The sequence below is a fragment of the Chrysoperla carnea genome, chromosome 1, assembly GCF_905475395.1.
Source record: "Chrysoperla carnea chromosome 1, inChrCarn1.1, whole genome shotgun sequence".
NCBI classification, from domain to species: domain Eukaryota; kingdom Metazoa; phylum Arthropoda; class Insecta; order Neuroptera; family Chrysopidae; genus Chrysoperla; species Chrysoperla carnea.
In genome coordinates this window covers 51,575,882-51,596,776 of record NC_058337.1, presented here as the reverse complement: position 1 = coordinate 51,596,776, position 20,895 = coordinate 51,575,882, and the positions used below count along the sequence as shown (strand labels likewise).

General features: G+C 26.0%; 3 protein-coding genes across 3 annotated transcripts; 2 read left to right on the top strand and 1 right to left on the bottom strand.

Moving 5' to 3' along the window:
* The first annotated feature begins 470 nt into the window (after window positions 1-470).
* Window positions 471-1,141, top strand: LOC123305747 (frataxin homolog, mitochondrial). Its single transcript, XM_044887553.1, has 2 exons — window positions 471-824; window positions 885-1,141. The coding sequence occupies exons 1-2, from the start codon at window positions 471-473 to the stop codon at window positions 1,119-1,121; spliced, it is 591 nt and encodes a 196-aa protein (XP_044743488.1). The 3' UTR covers window positions 1,122-1,141.
* A 1,353-nt stretch (window positions 1,142-2,494) lies between these two features.
* LOC123305737 (mitochondrial fission process protein 1-like) lies at window positions 2,495-3,649 on the top strand. The gene is made up of 2 exons (XM_044887540.1): window positions 2,495-2,764; window positions 3,305-3,649. The coding sequence occupies exons 1-2, from the start codon at window positions 2,531-2,533 to the stop codon at window positions 3,647-3,649; spliced, it is 579 nt and encodes a 192-aa protein (XP_044743475.1). The 5' UTR covers window positions 2,495-2,530.
* Window positions 3,650-3,956: 307 nt separating this feature from the next.
* LOC123305726 (putative thiamine transporter SLC35F3) lies at window positions 3,957-17,884 on the bottom strand. The gene is made up of 12 exons (XM_044887530.1): window positions 17,629-17,884; window positions 15,402-15,535; window positions 15,210-15,329; window positions 15,105-15,146; window positions 13,931-14,147; window positions 13,683-13,861; window positions 13,486-13,614; window positions 10,856-11,045; window positions 10,686-10,775; window positions 10,474-10,603; window positions 9,083-9,112; window positions 3,957-4,862 (listed from the first exon to the last, which is right to left on the bottom strand). Exons 1-12 carry the CDS (start codon window positions 17,882-17,884, stop codon window positions 4,745-4,747), a joined length of 1,635 nt encoding a protein of 544 aa, XP_044743465.1. The 3' UTR covers window positions 3,957-4,744.
* Between the last annotated feature and the right edge of the window lie 3,011 nt (window positions 17,885-20,895).

The following is a 20,895-nucleotide window of genomic DNA, read 5'->3' as shown; positions in this document are numbered from 1 at the left end:
TCAATAAAAAACCATTGATATCTAAAATTAACCTAAGTTGGTAAGTTGGACGGATAAGTCATCCCTAAAACTAGATCTTAAAGAAATTTATACAATTTAGATTACACCGAATCAGTTGTAATCGACATCATGTGGCATGCGATATCGTTTCCTGAAAAGCAATGTACGCGGGTCAAATTGGCTTAGTTCATTGATTTCCGGGAAAGGATTTTTGGGTGAAGATTGGAAATAGGATTACTTGATAGCATTCAGTAATTAGTGCTATGTACTCGCCATGAAGCTTATAAGGTACTCGCTATAACTATCATACTCTGACTAAATCCTTGAATTATTTTGAATGCAGCCAATAATAGAGAAATCACAGACTTGTATAATAAAATGATTATAGCTCTATTATAAGTGCATATATTATTAAAAGGTTGGTAACATAACCTTAATAAAATTTGTTTATGTCAAAAAGTTAAGTTAGTATGTGGGTAAATAAATTATATAAACACTTACCTCTTACAATATTATATAAAAATGATTATTACCTTTTTAAAAATAAATTAAATTTGAATATAATTAACACAAATAGAACTATTAAATATTTAACGAGTAATAGTAGAACAACAACAATTACATATTCAAATAATAATAATAATAGAAGCCAAATATTAATTAACAACAATAGAAATGAGTCAACATTAACAAATATTAATAATGAAATATCAGCAACATTATTTGAGCAAGTATGTAGTGAAACATTGGATTCATTAAATGATTTCTTTGAAGATTTAGTCGATTCAACACCTCATTTAAAAACAGCCGATATTATGTATTCGGTAAAGTATTGTATTTGTTAATAACAAATAAATAAACTAATGAAAATTTTATTTACTTAGGATGGCGTATTAACAGTAAATTTAGGTGAATTATATGGTACATATGTAATAAATAGACAAACGCCAAATAAACAAATATGGTTAAGTTCGCCAATATCTGGACCAAAACGTTATGACTTAGTTCAAAATACGAATGGCAATTGTTGGATATATAAACATGATGGTGTAACATTACATGAACTATTAAAAAATGAACTAACTCAAATATGTAAAAAAGATGTTAAACTACATTTATAGTTATTATTTCTAATTTAGTATTGTTGGATCTAATTTTATAATTGTTGTGTATATCATTTTAATAAATTTACTTAAAACTTATTAGCTCTATTTTGATTTATAGTTTTTAAACAAAATTTAGTTGTAATTTGCAAAGATATATTTCTGACTTAAATTACAGTTCAGTATAAAATATGAAGTTACTTACCTGAACAATAATAAAGAATTAAGAAAGTCACTATTAAGACGTTTAAAACAATTACCTACAAATTAGAGCTAATTGGTACAAATTAATTTCCAATATGTTAAACCATGGCCAGTCGGGTATCTATATCAAATTAAGGAATCAAGTGTTTAGTACGGATTTATTGTTTGACAAGATTTTTCTTAGCCTAAATTGTACCGTTAAAAGTGTATGATATTGAAAAAGATTTTATAATTTGCTTTTCACTTGAATGGCATTATGGCAATACAATATTATGGTAAGAATTACAGGATTTTTTGAAACAGAAATTTGCAATTTTGGTGGAAGCGATGGGAAACATGCAGTAAAGTGGAAACATTGTATTGGTGAGTTTATATAAGTTTTTTTGTCTTAAACTAAAAAAAAAAAAAAATAATTTAAAAACAATGCAAAATATACGAGGATGGCAAATTTACTTTTTTGCATGATTATTATTATCTTTTATTACCTACATTTTCTAAATCTGAGGAGAAAAATTCTTTTTTTGGAGCTCATATCTCGAATAATATTCACGTGAAGCTAATAAGCGGTATGAATCTTTTTTTTTCTTTAAAAAATTTATTAGAATAATTTATGTACGTATGAATTGCGTATTCGTAACTGTTGGCATTTATGCGTATTCGTAAGTGTTGTCCTCACGGTTGGCGTTTAGGGGGTACCATGATCTTATAAAAATGCGAAGATGGCTTATTGAAAAACATCACTTTTCGAGTCAAATTTCAAGAGGACACGTATATACGATATATTTAGTTAATTTCAAGGTAATTTCAAAAAAATATTTATTGGTTTATAAAAGTTTATTCATTTGGTTTTGAGGCAACTATAAAATTTTGTTGTATGTGATAATGGTCTCTAGGGACGATCTCCGTTAATATTACCATCCATCCTAATGGTTTTGGTTGTTATAGATAATAAATAAACAAATGATGTACAAAAAAAATAAAATAGGTTGTCTGCAGTCTGTAGTGTAATGTTTAAAATCAAATCATTTGGAATAATGTAGATATAATATGTTAATGAATCAAATTAATATATATTAAATTAAAATATAATATAAAATAATTATATGATATAACGGTGTATATTATGTTCAAAAATAACTATATTTACTATTATTAAAATTCAAAAATTTGGAAGTGGGTGCATATTGATAAATTTTTTGTGTAACATATAAATTTAAATTACAATGGGTAAAAAAGAAGAGTCAAAAGAAGATGAAAACAAAGATAAAGATAAGAAAGATGACAAAGATAAAAAAGAACCAAATGATATATTTCGTTATCCGTTAGTGCGGTTTCTTGGTGGATATCTACCAGAAGTTACTAATGATTTAGCATCAATATCACCGTTAGTATATGGACAATCATGCTGGTTATATAAAATACGCCCAACTTACATACTATTTGATACATTAAATAAGGTAATGGAATAAAAATAATGTTTGATCCAAGAAAAACTACTATAACCGAAAATTTTAATATAAAAGTTGTATGTAATTTGCCTCCGTTTTTCACCCCTTAGGAGTTGAATTTTGGAAAATCCATTCTTATCAGATGCAGACGTCATACAAAGAACACACCCTCCAAGTTTTAGGCCTATTCGATCAACGATTTAGGCTGTGCGTTGATCCGTCAGTCAGTCATTCATTACAAAGCATTTTATATGTATAGATAAAAAAATCAAAACTAGCGTATATATTAAAATTATTAATAAAAAAAAATTGTGTTTATGCTAGCGTACAATTTTTATTTGATATATTTTCCTTCAATATTGAGGCAGATATGATCAAAAAATAAATTATCTGGCCGCTATTTTCCAAGGTATTAGACGCACTGTAGCAATTTTAAGGGACTTTTATTATGCTCAATAGGATGGTGAGCACATAACTCATACCAAAATCTTCGGTTTTGTTAATTTTTTGGGTCAATCATATTTAAAATTTATTTTTCTTGCATTAAAGGGTGTAAAAGCATATCAAGATGATAAAGGTAATGGAATTGGCCCGGGTCTATTAGCAGCTGGTGATCGTTATTTATGGCATATCTTTGCATCGATTCTACTACCATCAATATCGTTAAACTATTTACGACGTGGTTTATCTAGATTATTAGGTACGATAAATTTAACAAAAGACATGAAGACATCATTAATAACTATCGCTGTACTTGGTGCAATACCGTTAATTATACAACCATTAGATGAAGTTGCTGATCATATACTTGAAAACTCATATCGAAAAATTTATATGGGTAAAGATAATAAAGAAGAATCAAAGAAAGAAGAAAAGCAAGATAATGCAGCTTAATTATTTTAGTAAACTATTTTAAGTAGTGTACTGTATTATCTATCATTAATTATTATCATTAACCATTAAATTAATTGATTTGTTGATTAATTGATTACATGTACATACTTATATTGTGAATTATTATTATTATATATCATGAACATAAAACATATGAACATGAAACATTATTAAACATTAACAACATTTAACATAATTATTTAAACATTAACATATTATATATCAAATTTTTATTTATTTAAATTTATATTTTATTTACTAATTAATTCAAATAAAGTTAATTTTATTTAATTCAATTATGGTTGAGTTTTTCAATGGAAGCTTAAGCCTTGGCTTGGCTTATCTTTTAGCTGACACTGCACTTTGCCTTTCAATTGATTTTGAACGGTGGCTTAAAAGGCTAGGTTAATCTAAGTCATTTTAATAATTTTTTATTAAAAAAAATGTCGTGAAGTTTTGTGCGGAAAAAACAAATAGCCACCATTTATACTGTTCTTTGGAGTATTTTTTGATTGGTGCTATAACCCTACGATGAGGGGGGGATCTATTAAAAATCATCCTTTTTTGACAAAAGTTTTGTTAAGAGGTAAAAATGTGGTGGGTAGAAATGTAGTGATTGAGAAAATCGCCGTCAGCTTTTTAAATGAACATTTTTAATATGTTTGCTATTTCATTTCTATGGTATTAATATTATAAAAATACCTCGTGTCACAGAGGAAAAGATTAATAATTGAAGTTTGACCATTTCGATTACACAAATAACATTCGGTTCATGGATCAATGTTATCCTAATCGAGTCGGTTAATTGTTTTCCTAATCAATAATATGATAACTAAAGCCGCAAAAAATCACACTTAATCTAACAATGGCTAAGAAGTTAATCCTCAATTAGACACCTATTTATGCTAGCGCATTTCTTGAGCATCAATTGAAAAATTGATTTTTGAGCTTAGGCTTCGGCTTAACTTAACTCGAGCTTGAGCTTCAATTGAAAAACTCAACCTAAATGTACGAAATGATTTGTTCAATATTATTGCTATTACAGGTGTTTGAATTACTACAAATATTATTTGTTGCATTATTGATTGAATGTTGTCATCTTACACGACCTGATGGTGATCGTAAATGTGATCGTATATAACCAGTTCGATAATCGATAACATCTCTACGTCCTTGTGCACCTTGCATACCTGCACGATGGCGTCTACTCCATCTACAATTATTAATAATAAATAATTAAATTATTTATTTATTAATTTAATTTCATAACATTTATTAGGATTATTGTTTGTATCATGCATTCAATGTTCCAACAAGCAATACTTTAACATGCATTCTGTGTATGTTGTATTTGTATGTAAAGCGACTGACTGACATTGACAAGTGACGAAATTTTGCATACCAAATAGGTCTTAAGGTAGAATGAAAATATTGTTATTCAATACAGTTTAAAATGATCATTGACTAAGAAAAGCACGACAAACAATAACGCAATGAACTACTTAAATAATGTCACTATTTGTAATATGTATATACAGGGTGTTCCAAAATTGATAGCAGAAAATTATACCTGTAAATTAAGCATATCAACACAAATGGAAAAGCTTTTTACCAAATTTCTATCCGATGCGTACTTTTTAATAACTGACCAAAACAATCATGTATCAATAAAATTGTCCAATACAGAGTCACTTAGATGTAGAAGGTATCATCGTATGCATTACTATACATACTGGGTTGACATTACAGTATATTTATATTAGTACATACTCAGCATGTACAGGTGCAGATGTGTATCACATAACGTCTTACATAACTTTGATAGAGCAGCCTGCTATATTGTGCTATGCTAAGACATTATATGATATTCATTTGCATGCCTCCTACATCTTAATGCCCCTGTAATAGGACAATTTTATTAATATTTGATTAATTGTTTCGGGTCAGTTATATCAGAAAGTACCCATCGGATCGAAATTTGGTAAAAAGTTTTTCCATTAGTTTTGATAAGCTTAATTTATTGGTATAATTTTCTACTATAAATTATAAAACACCCTGTATATCATTGAGATGTGAGAAATGATGTCTGGCCGTTGCTGTTGCTTAAGAATACGATATATAATTCGTGTTTAAGTTAAGACAGAAAGAATTTGTCCTCTTTTCACTTAATGCATGCGCTAACGTTATAATAGCCAATGCAATCAATGTTGGTGATATAACGTGTTATGGAGGGTAATGATAACTAAATTTATATATTTGAGTTGTTTTTCGGAGCTACATACTATCAACACACATAGCTAAAATTATCAGGGAATTAATATAAAGAAAATAAAATTGCATCTCGATAAGTTTAGTAGTTTTTACGTGATGTGTATAAAGAAAAGACTATAATTTATTTAATAACGATACGGGAGTGTTGATTACTTTAAAGATTGTGTAAGTTATAAATATTGAATGTAGAAAAATAATTTCAGTATGGATTGAGTTCATTATCAGAAATTCGCCCGTTTGCTCGTTAACACGATAATCCAAAAATAAAAAGATATAGCGAGCTGAAATTTTCTTTTCCCACAATATTAATAACTTTTAAACCGTTCAGTATATGCAGGGTAATTAAATACACATTAGTTGTAATTCTTCTTGTTAGTAAACACTATTCTAAGTAACTAATTAGTTTGCTATAGTTTGCTATACACGATCACACGGCACACAAAACAATATCAATTAATAATTTTATTATGTCACTTATTATGTACAAATTGCATTGAATACTTTTTATAACATCTACTTCAAACTTAAGTGTATTGCAATTTTGCAAGAGGTGAATCTGGTGGTACTCACCATCTACTGTTGTTATTCTAGACTTTTGTCTAAAAAATTACTTTTTACCAGAACTATGTACAAAGAAAATGTCGCTGAATGAAATATTTTTTAAGAAAAGACTAAGATAACATTGTAAGACAGGTATTTGATGCAATCAACAAGAAAGAGAATGGCTATGCTCTAAATGCACATGGAGAAGGATAAGAACCTCTATATGGAAGGAAGTTTTAAAATCGAATCACTTGAAAGCTGTAACTATGTATCTACTAAATACTTAATAGTTCAAACAAATGAAAAATCCGACTTTGGTGGAATTTTATAATTATCATATTTCGTTTTAAACCAGAAAGTAAAAACATTTTGTTCTAATATTTTTGAGAAATCTCACTACATTTCTAATGCCTTCTATAAGTAAAATCATTGCTATTTGTCTAGAATATTTTTGATTCGAAGCTGTCGAATCGAAGTCACTGAATAGAGACGTTGTAAGGAGTTAAACGAAAATTCGCACAGAAAGTGAAATCAACGATTAAATCGTCCCACGCGAAATCAAACTATTGACAGCTAATCTATCTGGCTTCTGTTTCGTCGACGCAAGCGCAGTAATATCAGATAGCGGCCCAATAAATCTGGTACAGACATCGTTAAAACTAGGTATTTGTCGCTAAAAACTGGTACCCTGTAGATGATTTAGTATGTACCATCTTTTTTTTCAACTACCAGCTATAGGGACATTGGGATTCTGAAAAATGGTATATATTAGATTTTAACGCTAAGATGTCAGCGCCGTTTAATGTGCTGTGCTATATTTGCTCCCGAGTCTTTTATAATTACGATAATGTTTTGTTTTTGATTTACATTTTGAACTTTTAAATTTGTCTACTTCTTGACTTTTAATTTCATAGTTATATTCACTTTTAAATAGACACACACACAACTGATATTCCTATATTAATACATACTATAAAATTTGCACCTAATTAACGCCCTCGTGGGTAAACAGTGATGTTTACAAAAAAATGTTTCAAACAAAAGTTTTTTATAGATATTTTTATAAGGAACATTTTTTACATTTAAACTTTTGTTCTATCTCTAACGGTTTACAAGATGGGTCCTACGGACCCAAGACCCAATTGACCTATGATGCTCATTTACGAACTTGACCTCACTTTTTACGTCCTGAGTACGCTGTAAAATTTCAGCTCGATATATTTTTTCGTTTTTGAGTTATCGTGTCCACAGACGGACGGACGGACAACCGGAAATGGATTAATTAGGTGATTCTATGAACACCTATACCAAAATTTTTTTCGTAGCATCAATATTTTTAAGCGTTACAAACTTGGGACCAAACTTAATATACTATGTATATTTCATATATACATGGTATAAGAATTATTTTAATGTTTTATATAATTCTTTCACAAAATTTGTGTTAATAAAAATTGTTGCAATAACCTTCTTTATATGCTTATGACATATGCGTATAGTTTCAAGATTGTAAACAAACATTTCCGTTAGATTTATGTATCTATGGGCGTTCTAACAATAGTTCTTTTTTCAATCGCTAGATAGATTCTTCTTAGCATTAAAATTCAATAGCAACAAATTGGTACGTCTGACATCACTGCGCAAGCGCAAAATGCCGGTTGACGCTACATGCCACCTCAATGGAATAGTATCTACATTTTAATTACATATAAATTTTTTCGATTTAAGAACTTTGATTTGGCATACAATATGGTGCGAACAGGAACATCGCGGTCTTAAAAAGAAAGAAAGTGTCATACAGAACACTAGTACAAAAAATATAAAAGTGTAATAATAGAAAAAATTATGAATACTAAAAGACAAATAGATATATAGATAGACAGATCATAGATGTTATAAAAAGAACTAGATCATTAATTACATAGATAGATAAATAAGTATGAAAGTAACTCACCATAATTAGTTTTTTCATGCATAAACATGAACATGAATTGATTGAGTAAATATACATTACATTACAAATACGAGTACAAGTACAAGTACAACATAACATGTAAATAAATAAATAAATAAATACATACAAATAATAAAATAAAATACATACAAATATATTATAATACAAAACGAATAATTAATTAATTAATTAATATATAGTTAATTAAAATTAATTGTTGTTACAAGATGTTGATTCTGATGTAGTTTTTAATAATAATGGTTCATATTGATTTAAATCATTCACATTGTATTGATGATTATTTGTATTCTGATGATGATGATGATGATGATGATGATGTTGATGATGTGATGATTTCAATTTATTATCATTATTTGTATCATATTTTGTATTATAAACATTTGTTCTATAATAATAATAACAGAGGTTATAATAAGTAAGTACAGGTGGTAGTTACATACATTATTAGGTACATATTCAATTGGTTATTTAAGAGCGGTACGATTTACGAATCATCATATCATATCATATTATCATATCACATATCACATATTAGTATCAAAAGTACCACAATCACATCACATCACATTTAATAAAACAAAAAAAAGAAATTCATAAAATAAATATACAACAAATTTATTAAGTATTTATAAATTGATTCTTACCTTGCGCTGTGACTCAACATTATTATATTTCTAAAACAATAATAATACAATCATGAGTTGTTTAAATACTTTCTATAGTCTAGTGCCCATTTCAAATAAAAACGTGTTAATTAGAAATAAAGTGAATTCAAATAATGGGCCAAAATTTTTTTATTTTCGAGCGATGTTCAGAAAAATTTATCAAATTTCCAAATAATTATAAATAATAGTCTAGTATAGTTAGGTTTTGAGACAAATGAATTTTTAACAGGTAGCGACTTGATGGAATTGTTAGTTTGGTTGGTATCGTTTTTTGCGATTTAAAACGTTCAGCAGAAAACTAGATAAAAAAAAATTGAAAAACTTTTATACGGGACTTTTTAACGGGACAGCGAAAAACTGTTTTTTTTTCTCGTGCGACAAAAATTCAATTTTCATGAAACATTGTGAAAGTGTATCTTTTTTATTACAGAATAAGCATGGATTTTTTATGTAACCGAAATATAATTTTTTATTAGAGATTTTTCAAATTTTCCATTTAATTCTGAAAAAATTTAATTAAATTTAACAAGCTAATTATTTACACTTTTAATTCATTTTATAATTTAAAATTAGAAAAGTCTCGAAGGAAAATTATAAGATACACAAAAATAATTAAAAAAACCGCTATGTTATAATTTGTTAATATATTTTTATTAAATTCGTAGTGTGCGTAATCATGGTAGGGACAATAAAATCGATGCCAGCGCTTGCAGTGGAAAATTTTGGCGTTAAAGGGGGCTGTTATGACTAATTTGCAATTCTTTACATGTAAATTTTATAGTAAATATCAAATTAAAATTTTTGAAAAATAACAATTAATCTTGTTACATTAAAAATTGTGAAAATAAGAGACCATAACTTATTTCAAGTTAGACAATAATATTAGATTTTCAATGTAAGCCATAAATGCAATCTATATAATTATATTAATAAAGTAGTTTGTCGTTACCTTGGAAACGCTTTCAATAAAACTCATGCACGGTGCGAATGGTTACAAGAAGCGAAATAATTTTGGAATTTTTTTTTGTTTAACGAATTTCTTAAAAATTGTTTTGCTAACAATTTATTTAAGCTTATTAATTGTTTTAAATAATTTAAAAACGAAAATAATTAAGATTATTCAATTCTTTATCTTTAAAAGTATAGAATTGTTGTATTTTTTATTTTAAATTTAACGTTTTTTCAAGAGGCCAAGCAGAATCGATTGAATTTATGCCTATATTTTAATTTGCTTTATCACTAATTAACACGTTTTAAGATGGGAACTAGTCTACAACTGTACTACAGAGTATAGAAGAGATCAATAAATAGGAACTGATTCAAATACTACTAACTAAATTAATATAAATAATATATAAATAATTAATTACCGTAATAAACGTGTTATATAGTCTGGCCAATTATCTGGAAACATAACTAAAAAGAAACCAACTGCTATTAATATTATACCAGATAATTTCATACCAGCAAAATGTGCACCATATAATACAACATCTAAAGCTATAATTAATAAATATAATATAATATAATTAATATAATTACAATTAATTTAATGAATATTATTAATAATTAATATACATACCAGCTGATAACGGTACAGCAGTAATTAAACCAAGTGTTATAAATAAATCATATGTTAATGCAACACTAAAATTACCTAATAAATTCGCAACTGAAAATAAATCAAATTAATTAATTAATTAATGATAAGTATAATTAATGTAATAGTATGTTTATATATTGATTACTTACCTAATGATAAAATACTTGCTAATAGTAAAATGGCCCATGGTAATTGATTCCAATATATAATCTCAATTCCAGTAAAATATAATGTAAGACATAGAGGCCATAGTAATAATAAATTTAATAAACCAATGATTGAAAAAAATAAAGCTACTTGTTCATATGTAGCATCACCAATCACTTTTTTAAATAAAACCTGTTGGTAGGTAGTAAATTTTAATTAATAATTTTATAATTTATTATTATAAATAGAATTAATAATAATATGTATTTATTGACGACAGAAAAAGAATTATATCAGAAATATTTCTACTGCAAAATTTTTCTACTTAAATAGAACTTTTAAACACTTCTACTTCACGTTAAAATATTTCTATTTCAATCCATTTCTACTTTCTAAGAATTTTACTTTAATTACAATATACTCCTTAATAATATTACTTAACAAAAAAATTTGCTTAATTAATATATTTTTCTACTTCAAAATAATTTTATCCTCAAAGATTTATTCTTTTAAATATTTTTGTTTAAATAATATCACTGTCGGAAAAAAAATCGAAAATGTTAACATATTTTGGACAGAAACAGATATTAATTTTTCTTCATTATATAAGGCTTCTCTTAATTTTTCCAGTCCAGTTTCAAAGATTAAAAATTATAGGACACCGGGCATAATTTTCTTAAATAATAGAATTTAATATTCGTATCTGGTCAAAATTTTTAAGAGCCTTCGATTTTTTTATGACATATTAGTAGTAATATTTTTTAAAATATGTAGGTATTAATCTATAAAAGAAAATATATATATACAAGTATAAATCTTTGAGAGTAGATTTATTACAGAAGAAGGCAATATGAAACCCAAATTTTGTATTATTTAGGAATATAATTTAAGAATAATTATTAAATAGTAAAAATATATTGGAATAGAAATATGCGAACGTAAAACTATTAAAAGTAGTTTTATTTAAGTAGGAAAAACTGTACATGTAGTAAAATGAAAATGAAAATAAATTATAGAATCCTTTTTATGCCTATTTATATAGTCTAAAAAATATCTTGGAATTAGCAACTGGATTAATATTAAAGAATTTTTGATTTATTTATTTAATTTAATTTATTTATTAATTCATATTATCTTTATTATTGTTATATTTTACTTTCTTTAATTTTTGATATTGTTTTTAATTTATAAATAATAAACTAAATTTTAGTATATTAAATAATAAATAAATAATTAATTTATGTGGATTATTTTATTTTTATAAATAGCGGTATTTTTGATTTGAATAATTATACCTCGAATAGTGAACAAAAATAGAACAAAAATCATTTTATTATTTACTTATTTTACTTTTTTAAATTTGTTGGTTACTTTTGTTTCTAACTACAATTAACTAATAATATTTCATATAAAAAATAATGAATAATTATAAATTTATTTTAATGTTTATTACTATTTTCTTATTGGTATGTTATTTATATTTTATTATCACGTAGGTGTATATAGTATTCTCGAAGTCTCGATAATCGGATGTTTCGATTACTGTATTTATTCCGATTACGGAGATTGTATGAAAAAATTCAAATAATTATATATTAAATAAATCATTGCAAAAACGTGATTGGATTGTATATATTTAAGGGAGACTGTATTCTCAACGTTAAACACCTGATTTTATAATCATAACAATGAATCATATTAAATGTTTACATAAATAAACAATATCAATTTTGAGTGATTGGAAGAAAGTGTAGGATAACTTTTTTGATTATCGAAACTCTAAGTACTGTATTGTTGTTTTAGTTTCCAATTTTTTATTTTGCAGTTTTATTTAATTTTTTTTTATTTTAATTTTATTTATAATATATTTTTTCAAAATTGTTTTATCATTATAATATTAATATATATTTTTGTATTTTTTAAAATTTAATTAATTTTGTATCTTATTTTTTATTTGTGTTTCTTATATTATGATTATAATTTAATTTTTAAATTTTAGTTAAATTGGTTAAATTTTATTTTTAAAATTTTGTAATTTAGTAATCTTATTAATACAATTTAATTTTTATTAATATTTATATTTTATTCAATTATTATTTATATTATATTTTTCAATTTTACATATTTTTTATTGTATTGACACATGTTTTAATTTTTTAATTAACTTTTTTAAAGGCAAAAACTTGATTACTTATTAAATGACAAAGTCTTTTAACTTTAAATAGGGTTAGTTAAGCAATAATTAAAGAAAAGTTAGAAAAAATTTCCTAGCTTTTGACAATGCTGTAATCGTAAAATCAGCGGAAGGTATACCGCACATAGGCCATACAAATAAGACGAAGTTATTTATAAGCCTTTAATAATTACTATGATCGTCTTTTCTTGGTCACAATGTAAGAACCTGTCTTAAACTAGTTAATTAAAAATCATTTCTCACGAAAACCAAGCACAAAATGACTTCATATTTTGTCCAGGCTTTCCTCATATGATAATTGACTATAAGTTTTGGAAAGTTTGGAAAGAAAATCACAGGGTATATGCCCTATACCTCCATATGACCTCATATACAGCACTGTCTTTGAATTGTTTTTGAACCACCCTAATTTTTATATAATTATGTAAATAAATATACTTTATATACTGCTGAACCCGCAGCAGCACCAGCAGCTAAAACAACTCCACTTAATGTAGGACTACCAGTGATACCATCCATGTATGCTAATAATGCAATACCAGTATCAATTAATATAACAGCAACAATCTATAAAATTTATAATAATTAATTATAGTGTTATAATTTCAATTAAATACTAATTATTAATGGCTTACTCGAACTCCAACAAATTGTTCATGTAATATAACCCACGATAATAAATAAACATCTGCCACATTTGTAGCAAATAGTGCCATAACATCCGTTGCATATAAAATTCGTAAAGATAATATGTACATGTAATTAGTACCGAACCATAATATACAAAATAATATACAACGTATTATAAAACTACCTATAAATAAATCAATTAATTAATTAATTAATATTATTAATTTATTTTTAATTATTATATCAATGTTACCAAACGTAAAGCCACGTTCTCGAAAGTTACGTATACTATCAGTAAATAAATTATGATTATTGTTATTGTTATTTGTTGATTGGTTGTTAATTGCAGTTGATTTCTTTTGACAATGTGTTGTAGCAATTAAATGATATAAATAATATAATGGAAAAAATAATATTGTCCAATTTGTACAAAACCATGTTGTAAATAATGGTGCATTATAAGTAAATATCTAAAATAAAATAAAATATTTATTTATTTAAGTGTGAATACTCAGAAAAATGATCAACTTGAATCAAGTAATATGTACAAGTCAAGTAAAAGATTAGAATAAAGAGAACATTTTTTGTGAGTTTAATAAAATGTTTCTGTTGATTTTGATATTTTTGAATAAGAATACACAAGAAAATGCCTATCCAATTTCAATTAATAAATTTTTTACCTTCACATTTATATTAATTTTATTTTTATCTTATTCTGGTATTTATTTTAATTTTAAAGGTGACGTACTCAAGTAAATGGACAAAAATCCGTTCAAGTAACATTCACTTTAAGAAGAGAAACTTGCTCAGCTGTAAAAATGAACAATGTCAGTTTTCCACAGGTAAACAAAGTGAAATACCTGAATTCACTTAGAAAGAAGACTAACTTGGCGCAAACACATCTGGTCTAACAGAAAACAATTAAGTATATAATCCTCAAAAATTTACTGGCTGTTAATAAAAGTTATCATTTAAGAATAAAGTGCTAGTGTATATAGAAATTTTAAAAACTGTGTGGACTTATGGGATCCAACTATGGGGAACTGCTAGCAACAGTAATATCGAAATTCTTCAACGGTTTCAATCAAAAACGTTACGAGCAATTAGTGAATCTCCCTGCTGTACGCAATGACGATATTCACCGTAGTCTCGAAGTGCCCACAGTACGTGAAGAAATTGCACGGTTTAGTGAAACTTACTTGACTCGCTGAAAAGGCACTCAAACGTTGAAGTAATCAGTCTCTTAGACAAGTAAATAGACTAAATAGTTAAAGTGTACTAAATTTAATTTTGATTTACGTAAATAGTTTTAATTATAGAAAACAAAAATTCTAAATATTATGTACGAATATTTAAAATTATATTTTGTGCAACAATGCTACATGTTATTTATGTTATTCAATTAATTAGATTTAATTAATACTTACATATGTTTGATGTATTATTGATGTTGAAATTGATTTATCATTTATTATCGATATATTATTATTGTTATACGTATTAAATGTATTTGTTGTAATATTAAAATCATTATTAATTGTTGTTGTTGTTGTAATTGTTGGTTTTGTTGGTAAATATAAATATTTAATACAATGTGTAGCACCAACCCATGATGCTGTTACACATATTGTTACACATACACCAAAATATATCTAAATTAAATTAAATATTATTAATTTTAAAATTAATTAATTAATATTAATTGTAATTTGTTATTTACTTACTTTACGTGCTGATTTTGAACAACATGAATTTGTACAACTTTTTATTTTATTATTAACTGTATTGCTTGCACCATTTGCATTAATTTGTTGTGAATCGTTATGTTGTTCATGTTGATTTAATTGACTGCTAAGTACTGTAATATTAATTTATTAACAATATACAGTTTTGTACAATATTAACAATAACAATTCCACAATTTTTACAATATTGGTAATAATAGTTTGATAATACCATGTCGTATTCATTTTTAAAGCAAAATATAGAAAGTGATAAAATCTACAATTTTCATTTTTGTGTGCTCTATCAAAGATATGTGTAAAAAAAGCTTCCATTGAATTTAGTTTAGTGATATTATTTAGCTGAATAATTTATATAAATGCATAAAAGCTACTTATTTTCAAATTATAAATATTATTGCTTTGAAAGTTCTAAACATACAAAATGTTTTAAATATTTTTTTTAAATAATGAAAAAATTATGAACGTCAGATGCTCACAATTAAATATTTAATTTTAAATGCCCTAAGACTGCAAAATTCGTCCTTCTGCCTATTACGCTACCAAAATCTGGTATTTGATCGAGTACAGCGTTGCCAGATCGAGTCAGCATTGTCAAGTTAACCGTAGGTCCATCTATGTTTTATAACCTGAACTATATCTAATTATGATTTATAAATTATTATATGTTTTAGTTTTATTATAAAATGAAATTATAAATCTACTTTAAGATAACGTTATCATGGTATGATTTATGAATTATTTCTAAGAAATTATGTTAAGATGGTAAAACACATGTGGTATCACAATGGGCTCTATAGCCTAAGTGTGCCCTTCTTGGATAGCCCATATACAAGGTGTTCTGTTATTGACTACAGAAATCCAGCTTACCAAAATAAGCCAATCAAGAGTAACAAAAAAACTCTTTTCCAAATTTGGATCTGCGGCCTAATTTAGGAGATACGGGTATGACAAAAATTGATATATTTGTTCATTCACTGACTATCGATAACCAGTAGCCAATGATAATCAATAGACTTTAGTAGATTTAATAATATTGAACTATGGAAGGGAATTTAAAAAAGTATAAAATGATTCAATTGGATTTGGTCAAATTATCCCACTTTTTATATTTTTATTATATTATGAGTAAATATTATATTATTGTACGTAAGCAAACAAACCACGCCCATTCATATACCAGGAGTATATGAATGGCCGTTTTTTCTCAATAAAAATATAAAAAGTGGGATAATTTGATCAAATTCAATTAAATCATTTTATACTTAAAAAAAAAATTGTTTATGGATTTAATCCATTCCATAGTTCAAAATTATTAAATGAAATCTACTAAAGTCTACTGATTATCACTGGCTACTGGTTATCGAATGATAATCAGTGAATGAACAAATTAATCAATTTTTGCTATACAAATTACACCAAATTCGGATAACGAAGCACCAATAATAAAATTACAGAATTGGAAAATCTGCCATAAGGTTGAAATATGTTAAATGAATTGCATTATTTTTTAATAAAATAATATGTATTCGAAGTTGTGTTTTATGATTTTTGCCTAGAAAATTTCCTTCATAGCGATATAATTTTATTTTAAATTTGATGTTTTTTCTTCGTTTATTTTTGAGGCTAATCTATTTTTTAAATTAGCATTTTTTAAAGTTTTTATTGTTTAAATTGTCCTATTCGAAAAATAGAACTTTATTTATTAATTTTTCAAGTTTTTACAATTTGAGATGATTGTATCATGAATTATCGAACCTTGCTTATCGTAATCCAACCAGCTGGCTCTGTTAAAATTAAGTGAAAATTTTCACGATTCGAGTTATGAAGCTATGTCATGAATGATCCGTTAATTTTTTAGTAAAAATGGACTCCTATTTAAATAGTCTGGAAAGGCATAATAAGAATTCAGTGTCATTATAAACATTCAATAAAGAGCATTCAGTCGGGTAGAGAGTGGCTTATGGTTTAAGTCTCGCTAAGATATGCCTCTATAGATACAAGTTTTAAAAAAAGGAGAGATATTAGCACTACATAAAAATATTGTATCTCTATAATAACTAGATGTTTAATATATTTCGGTACTATTTCTGGGCCTTTAAGCAGTTACCATTTTACTTCAAATATCTATGTCTAGTACTATCTACATATGTTATTATAATAATTTGAGTACAATAAGAAACATGTAAAACATTTAAATTTTACAAACCAGAATCCGTATGATGTATTTGATGTTGATGCTGATTAATTCTTGTTGCAAATGATTGACTACTATTATCAATAATATTATGATTTATATTTGTAATATCATCGTCATCATCTCCAACAGTTATAACAACACTTGGTGTACGATGTACTTGTTGTGGTCTACTTGCAGTGATTTGTTGCTGTTGTTGTTGTTGTTCATTATTATTATTTGTTGTTGGATTAAATATTGTTGGTATATCAATAATATCACGTGTCATTTTATATATTACCTAATCTAAAATAAAACAAATTAATTATTAAATATAATAATTATACATTATATAGTTACTTACATTAATTACTGTTATGTATTATTATTATTATTATTATTATTATTTCATGTATTTTATATAAATGTATGTATACACATACAATACATTTATATTAAAATGTTTTATTAATATATTTAACATGTTTATTTATTATTAATAATATTTACTATTGCATTAAAGAATCACTAAGTCATTGGTTATTTCACTGTTGGTTCACTGTGAACACGTCTAGAACATGTTAGTACATGTACAGTGTACAGTGTACTATACTGTACTATTGTACTGTTGTAGTACTATCATGTAAAACCAATGACGATCAGTTAACATGATAGTACAGTCAAAGATGTTACAAAAATCGACTAATAATGGAAAATGAAATAAAAAGTCCGGCTGCGTTTAATAAAATCTGAAAAGAGAGAGGCAAGTCTAATAGTTTACATAGCGACATTAACAGTCGAGGCCCATTATTGGGAAGATTTGAGCCCATCTAGATTTTCATAGGCTCCGACTGTCACTATATAAACTACCAGGACTTGTTTCTCTCTTTTCAGATTTTATTTAACGCAGTCGGGTTTTTTAGTTTTTTAATTATTTATTTTATTTTAGACTTTTTTAGAGTCCCAGCACTAAAAAAAAACCTCTTATTATATTAATACTTTTAAACCAATTTAATATTCCTAATTTATATATATTTTGGTAATCCCCTTTTAGTTTCCTTTATTTTGATATTATACTCGATAGGTTTTGTTAATTTTTTTAGTTAACGTAATACTATTTCGCTCCAAAAATCCGCCATTTTGTTTTGTTTTTTTCAAAAACCTATCTAAGAACACTTGGGTTTTTGAGATAAATATAATGATACCTTGATACCTGTTGAAACCCATTTATACATAAAAGATCGGGTAATAAACCAGTCACTTTTTGCTAAAACCTAGTGGAATGTGTTTCTTTGTTCTCAAATATCATTCTTAAATCATAGCTTAGTTGTGAAAATATTTCTATTTGTTAATAAACAATAAATTATTAATTAAATGAAACGCTCCATGTAAAAGCTCACTTTTTCGATTATTTAACAAATTGTTAGCCATGACCATGAGAGAAACAAACTTATATGTATAACATATACGTAATACAAGTTAGCTATTTATTAATTTTTTTAAGTCAATTTTAACATGGACCGTTTCATTTAATTAACAAATTATTGTTTATTAACAAATATAAACATTTGCACAATTAACTCATGATTTATGAATGATATGGATGACACCTATGAAACACATTCCTCTGGATCATAGGGGAAAAAGTGAGCAGTTTATTTCATTTTCCTTAATCTGTTACATCTTTGACCGTACTATTATATATAACGTCAATAATGGGTTTACATTGTTGTACATGTAGAATTCTACTATACCTACCTTTATCGTTTAAGGCATATTTAATGATTTATTTATGCTATTTAATTTTATTTTATAACTAGCTTTCTCCCCAGAGATTTAGGATACCTGTTTAAAAAAAATAGCCTTAATAACTAATCCTTAGAAAATAATGAATGTTCCGGCGAAAATGAACTGCCCCGCGAACGTTCCCAAATAACAAAACACAAATTTAACTTTTTGTAACTCCCATCGAATTCGAAAAAAGTAGAAAAATATGAAAACAGCATAAAATATGTCCAAAGAAATACTGAATCTTATCGTGAAAGTGCCATTGATATCGGATTAATCGCTCTTTCAAAATTAGCGAAAACTTTCGAAAATTTCGTGAAAATTATTTAAACGTATTGTATTGTTCATGAGCTATCTCAATTTGAATTGAGAATGTACAAAATATCATATTAATCGCGCGTAAAATTAAAAAAAAAAAAATTTTAGAACATCTATTTTACGTTTCCATCAATAATATTTCTGCGATTCAAATAATTGTTCGTTTGCTTCTCAAGTGCCCAAAGATTCACAATTTTACATTTTTTATCAAAAACACTCACATTTTTAGAGGTTTGACCTACTTTTCTGCATGGTTCCAAGGACGCAACACTTATTCTCCTTTTATCATTTGTCCCTGCGCTCATATAAAAAAGTAGGTCAAATCTCTAAAAATGGTGGAATGTTGACCAAAAATTCAAAAAAATGAAAAAATATAAAATTTCAACCGTCTTAAGAGCAGCAAATTATTACTTGAATAAAATATTTGAATAAACCTTAAAATAGATATATCTTTAAAAATTACTTTTACGTGATTTGGTGTCTTCCGTTCATCTCATTTATCAGGAAAAAATCTGCTTTAGAACGGAAATTATATTTTTGTACGAAAACAATTCGAGCTTTAATATGTTATTTACAATTTGCCTGAGTCTTCTTGTTTGGGCTTTGAGAATAAATCGCAATTTATAACACAATGCTCGAAATAAAATTATATTTTAACAAAAACTCGACAAATATTATTAAAAAATATATTCGATTGTCAAGCAACCATCTCCAGTACCTTTTTCCCTATAATGCGTTACAAAATAAAAAAAACTTACAAATAATAAACGTATAACCCAAAAAAAATTTTAAATAAAATAAATAAATTAAAAAAAGTAAAACAAATTTGAATTTAACGAAAAAATAAATTGCCAAAATCAAAACTACGCAATGATGAGACAAACACTACACAAGGAAATATATAGGGGCAGAGAAGTGTACGATTTTAATCAATCAATTTTCAAATTCATTTTTACGGTCTTAAAATACTTACAAAAGCATTTAAGAAAATTGCATAAATTGATTTTTTGTAATAAATTGTATTTTTAATTAAAAAAGTTGATTAAGTAAGTTATAAAGAATAGGGAAAATTCATGAATTTTTTTTATAATTTTAATTCATTGTTTACACCGTTATAACAAACTAAAAAATATAAATACTGCTTAAAAATGCTGTATTTAAGTGTAAAAAAATATGTTTAAAATACATTATAAT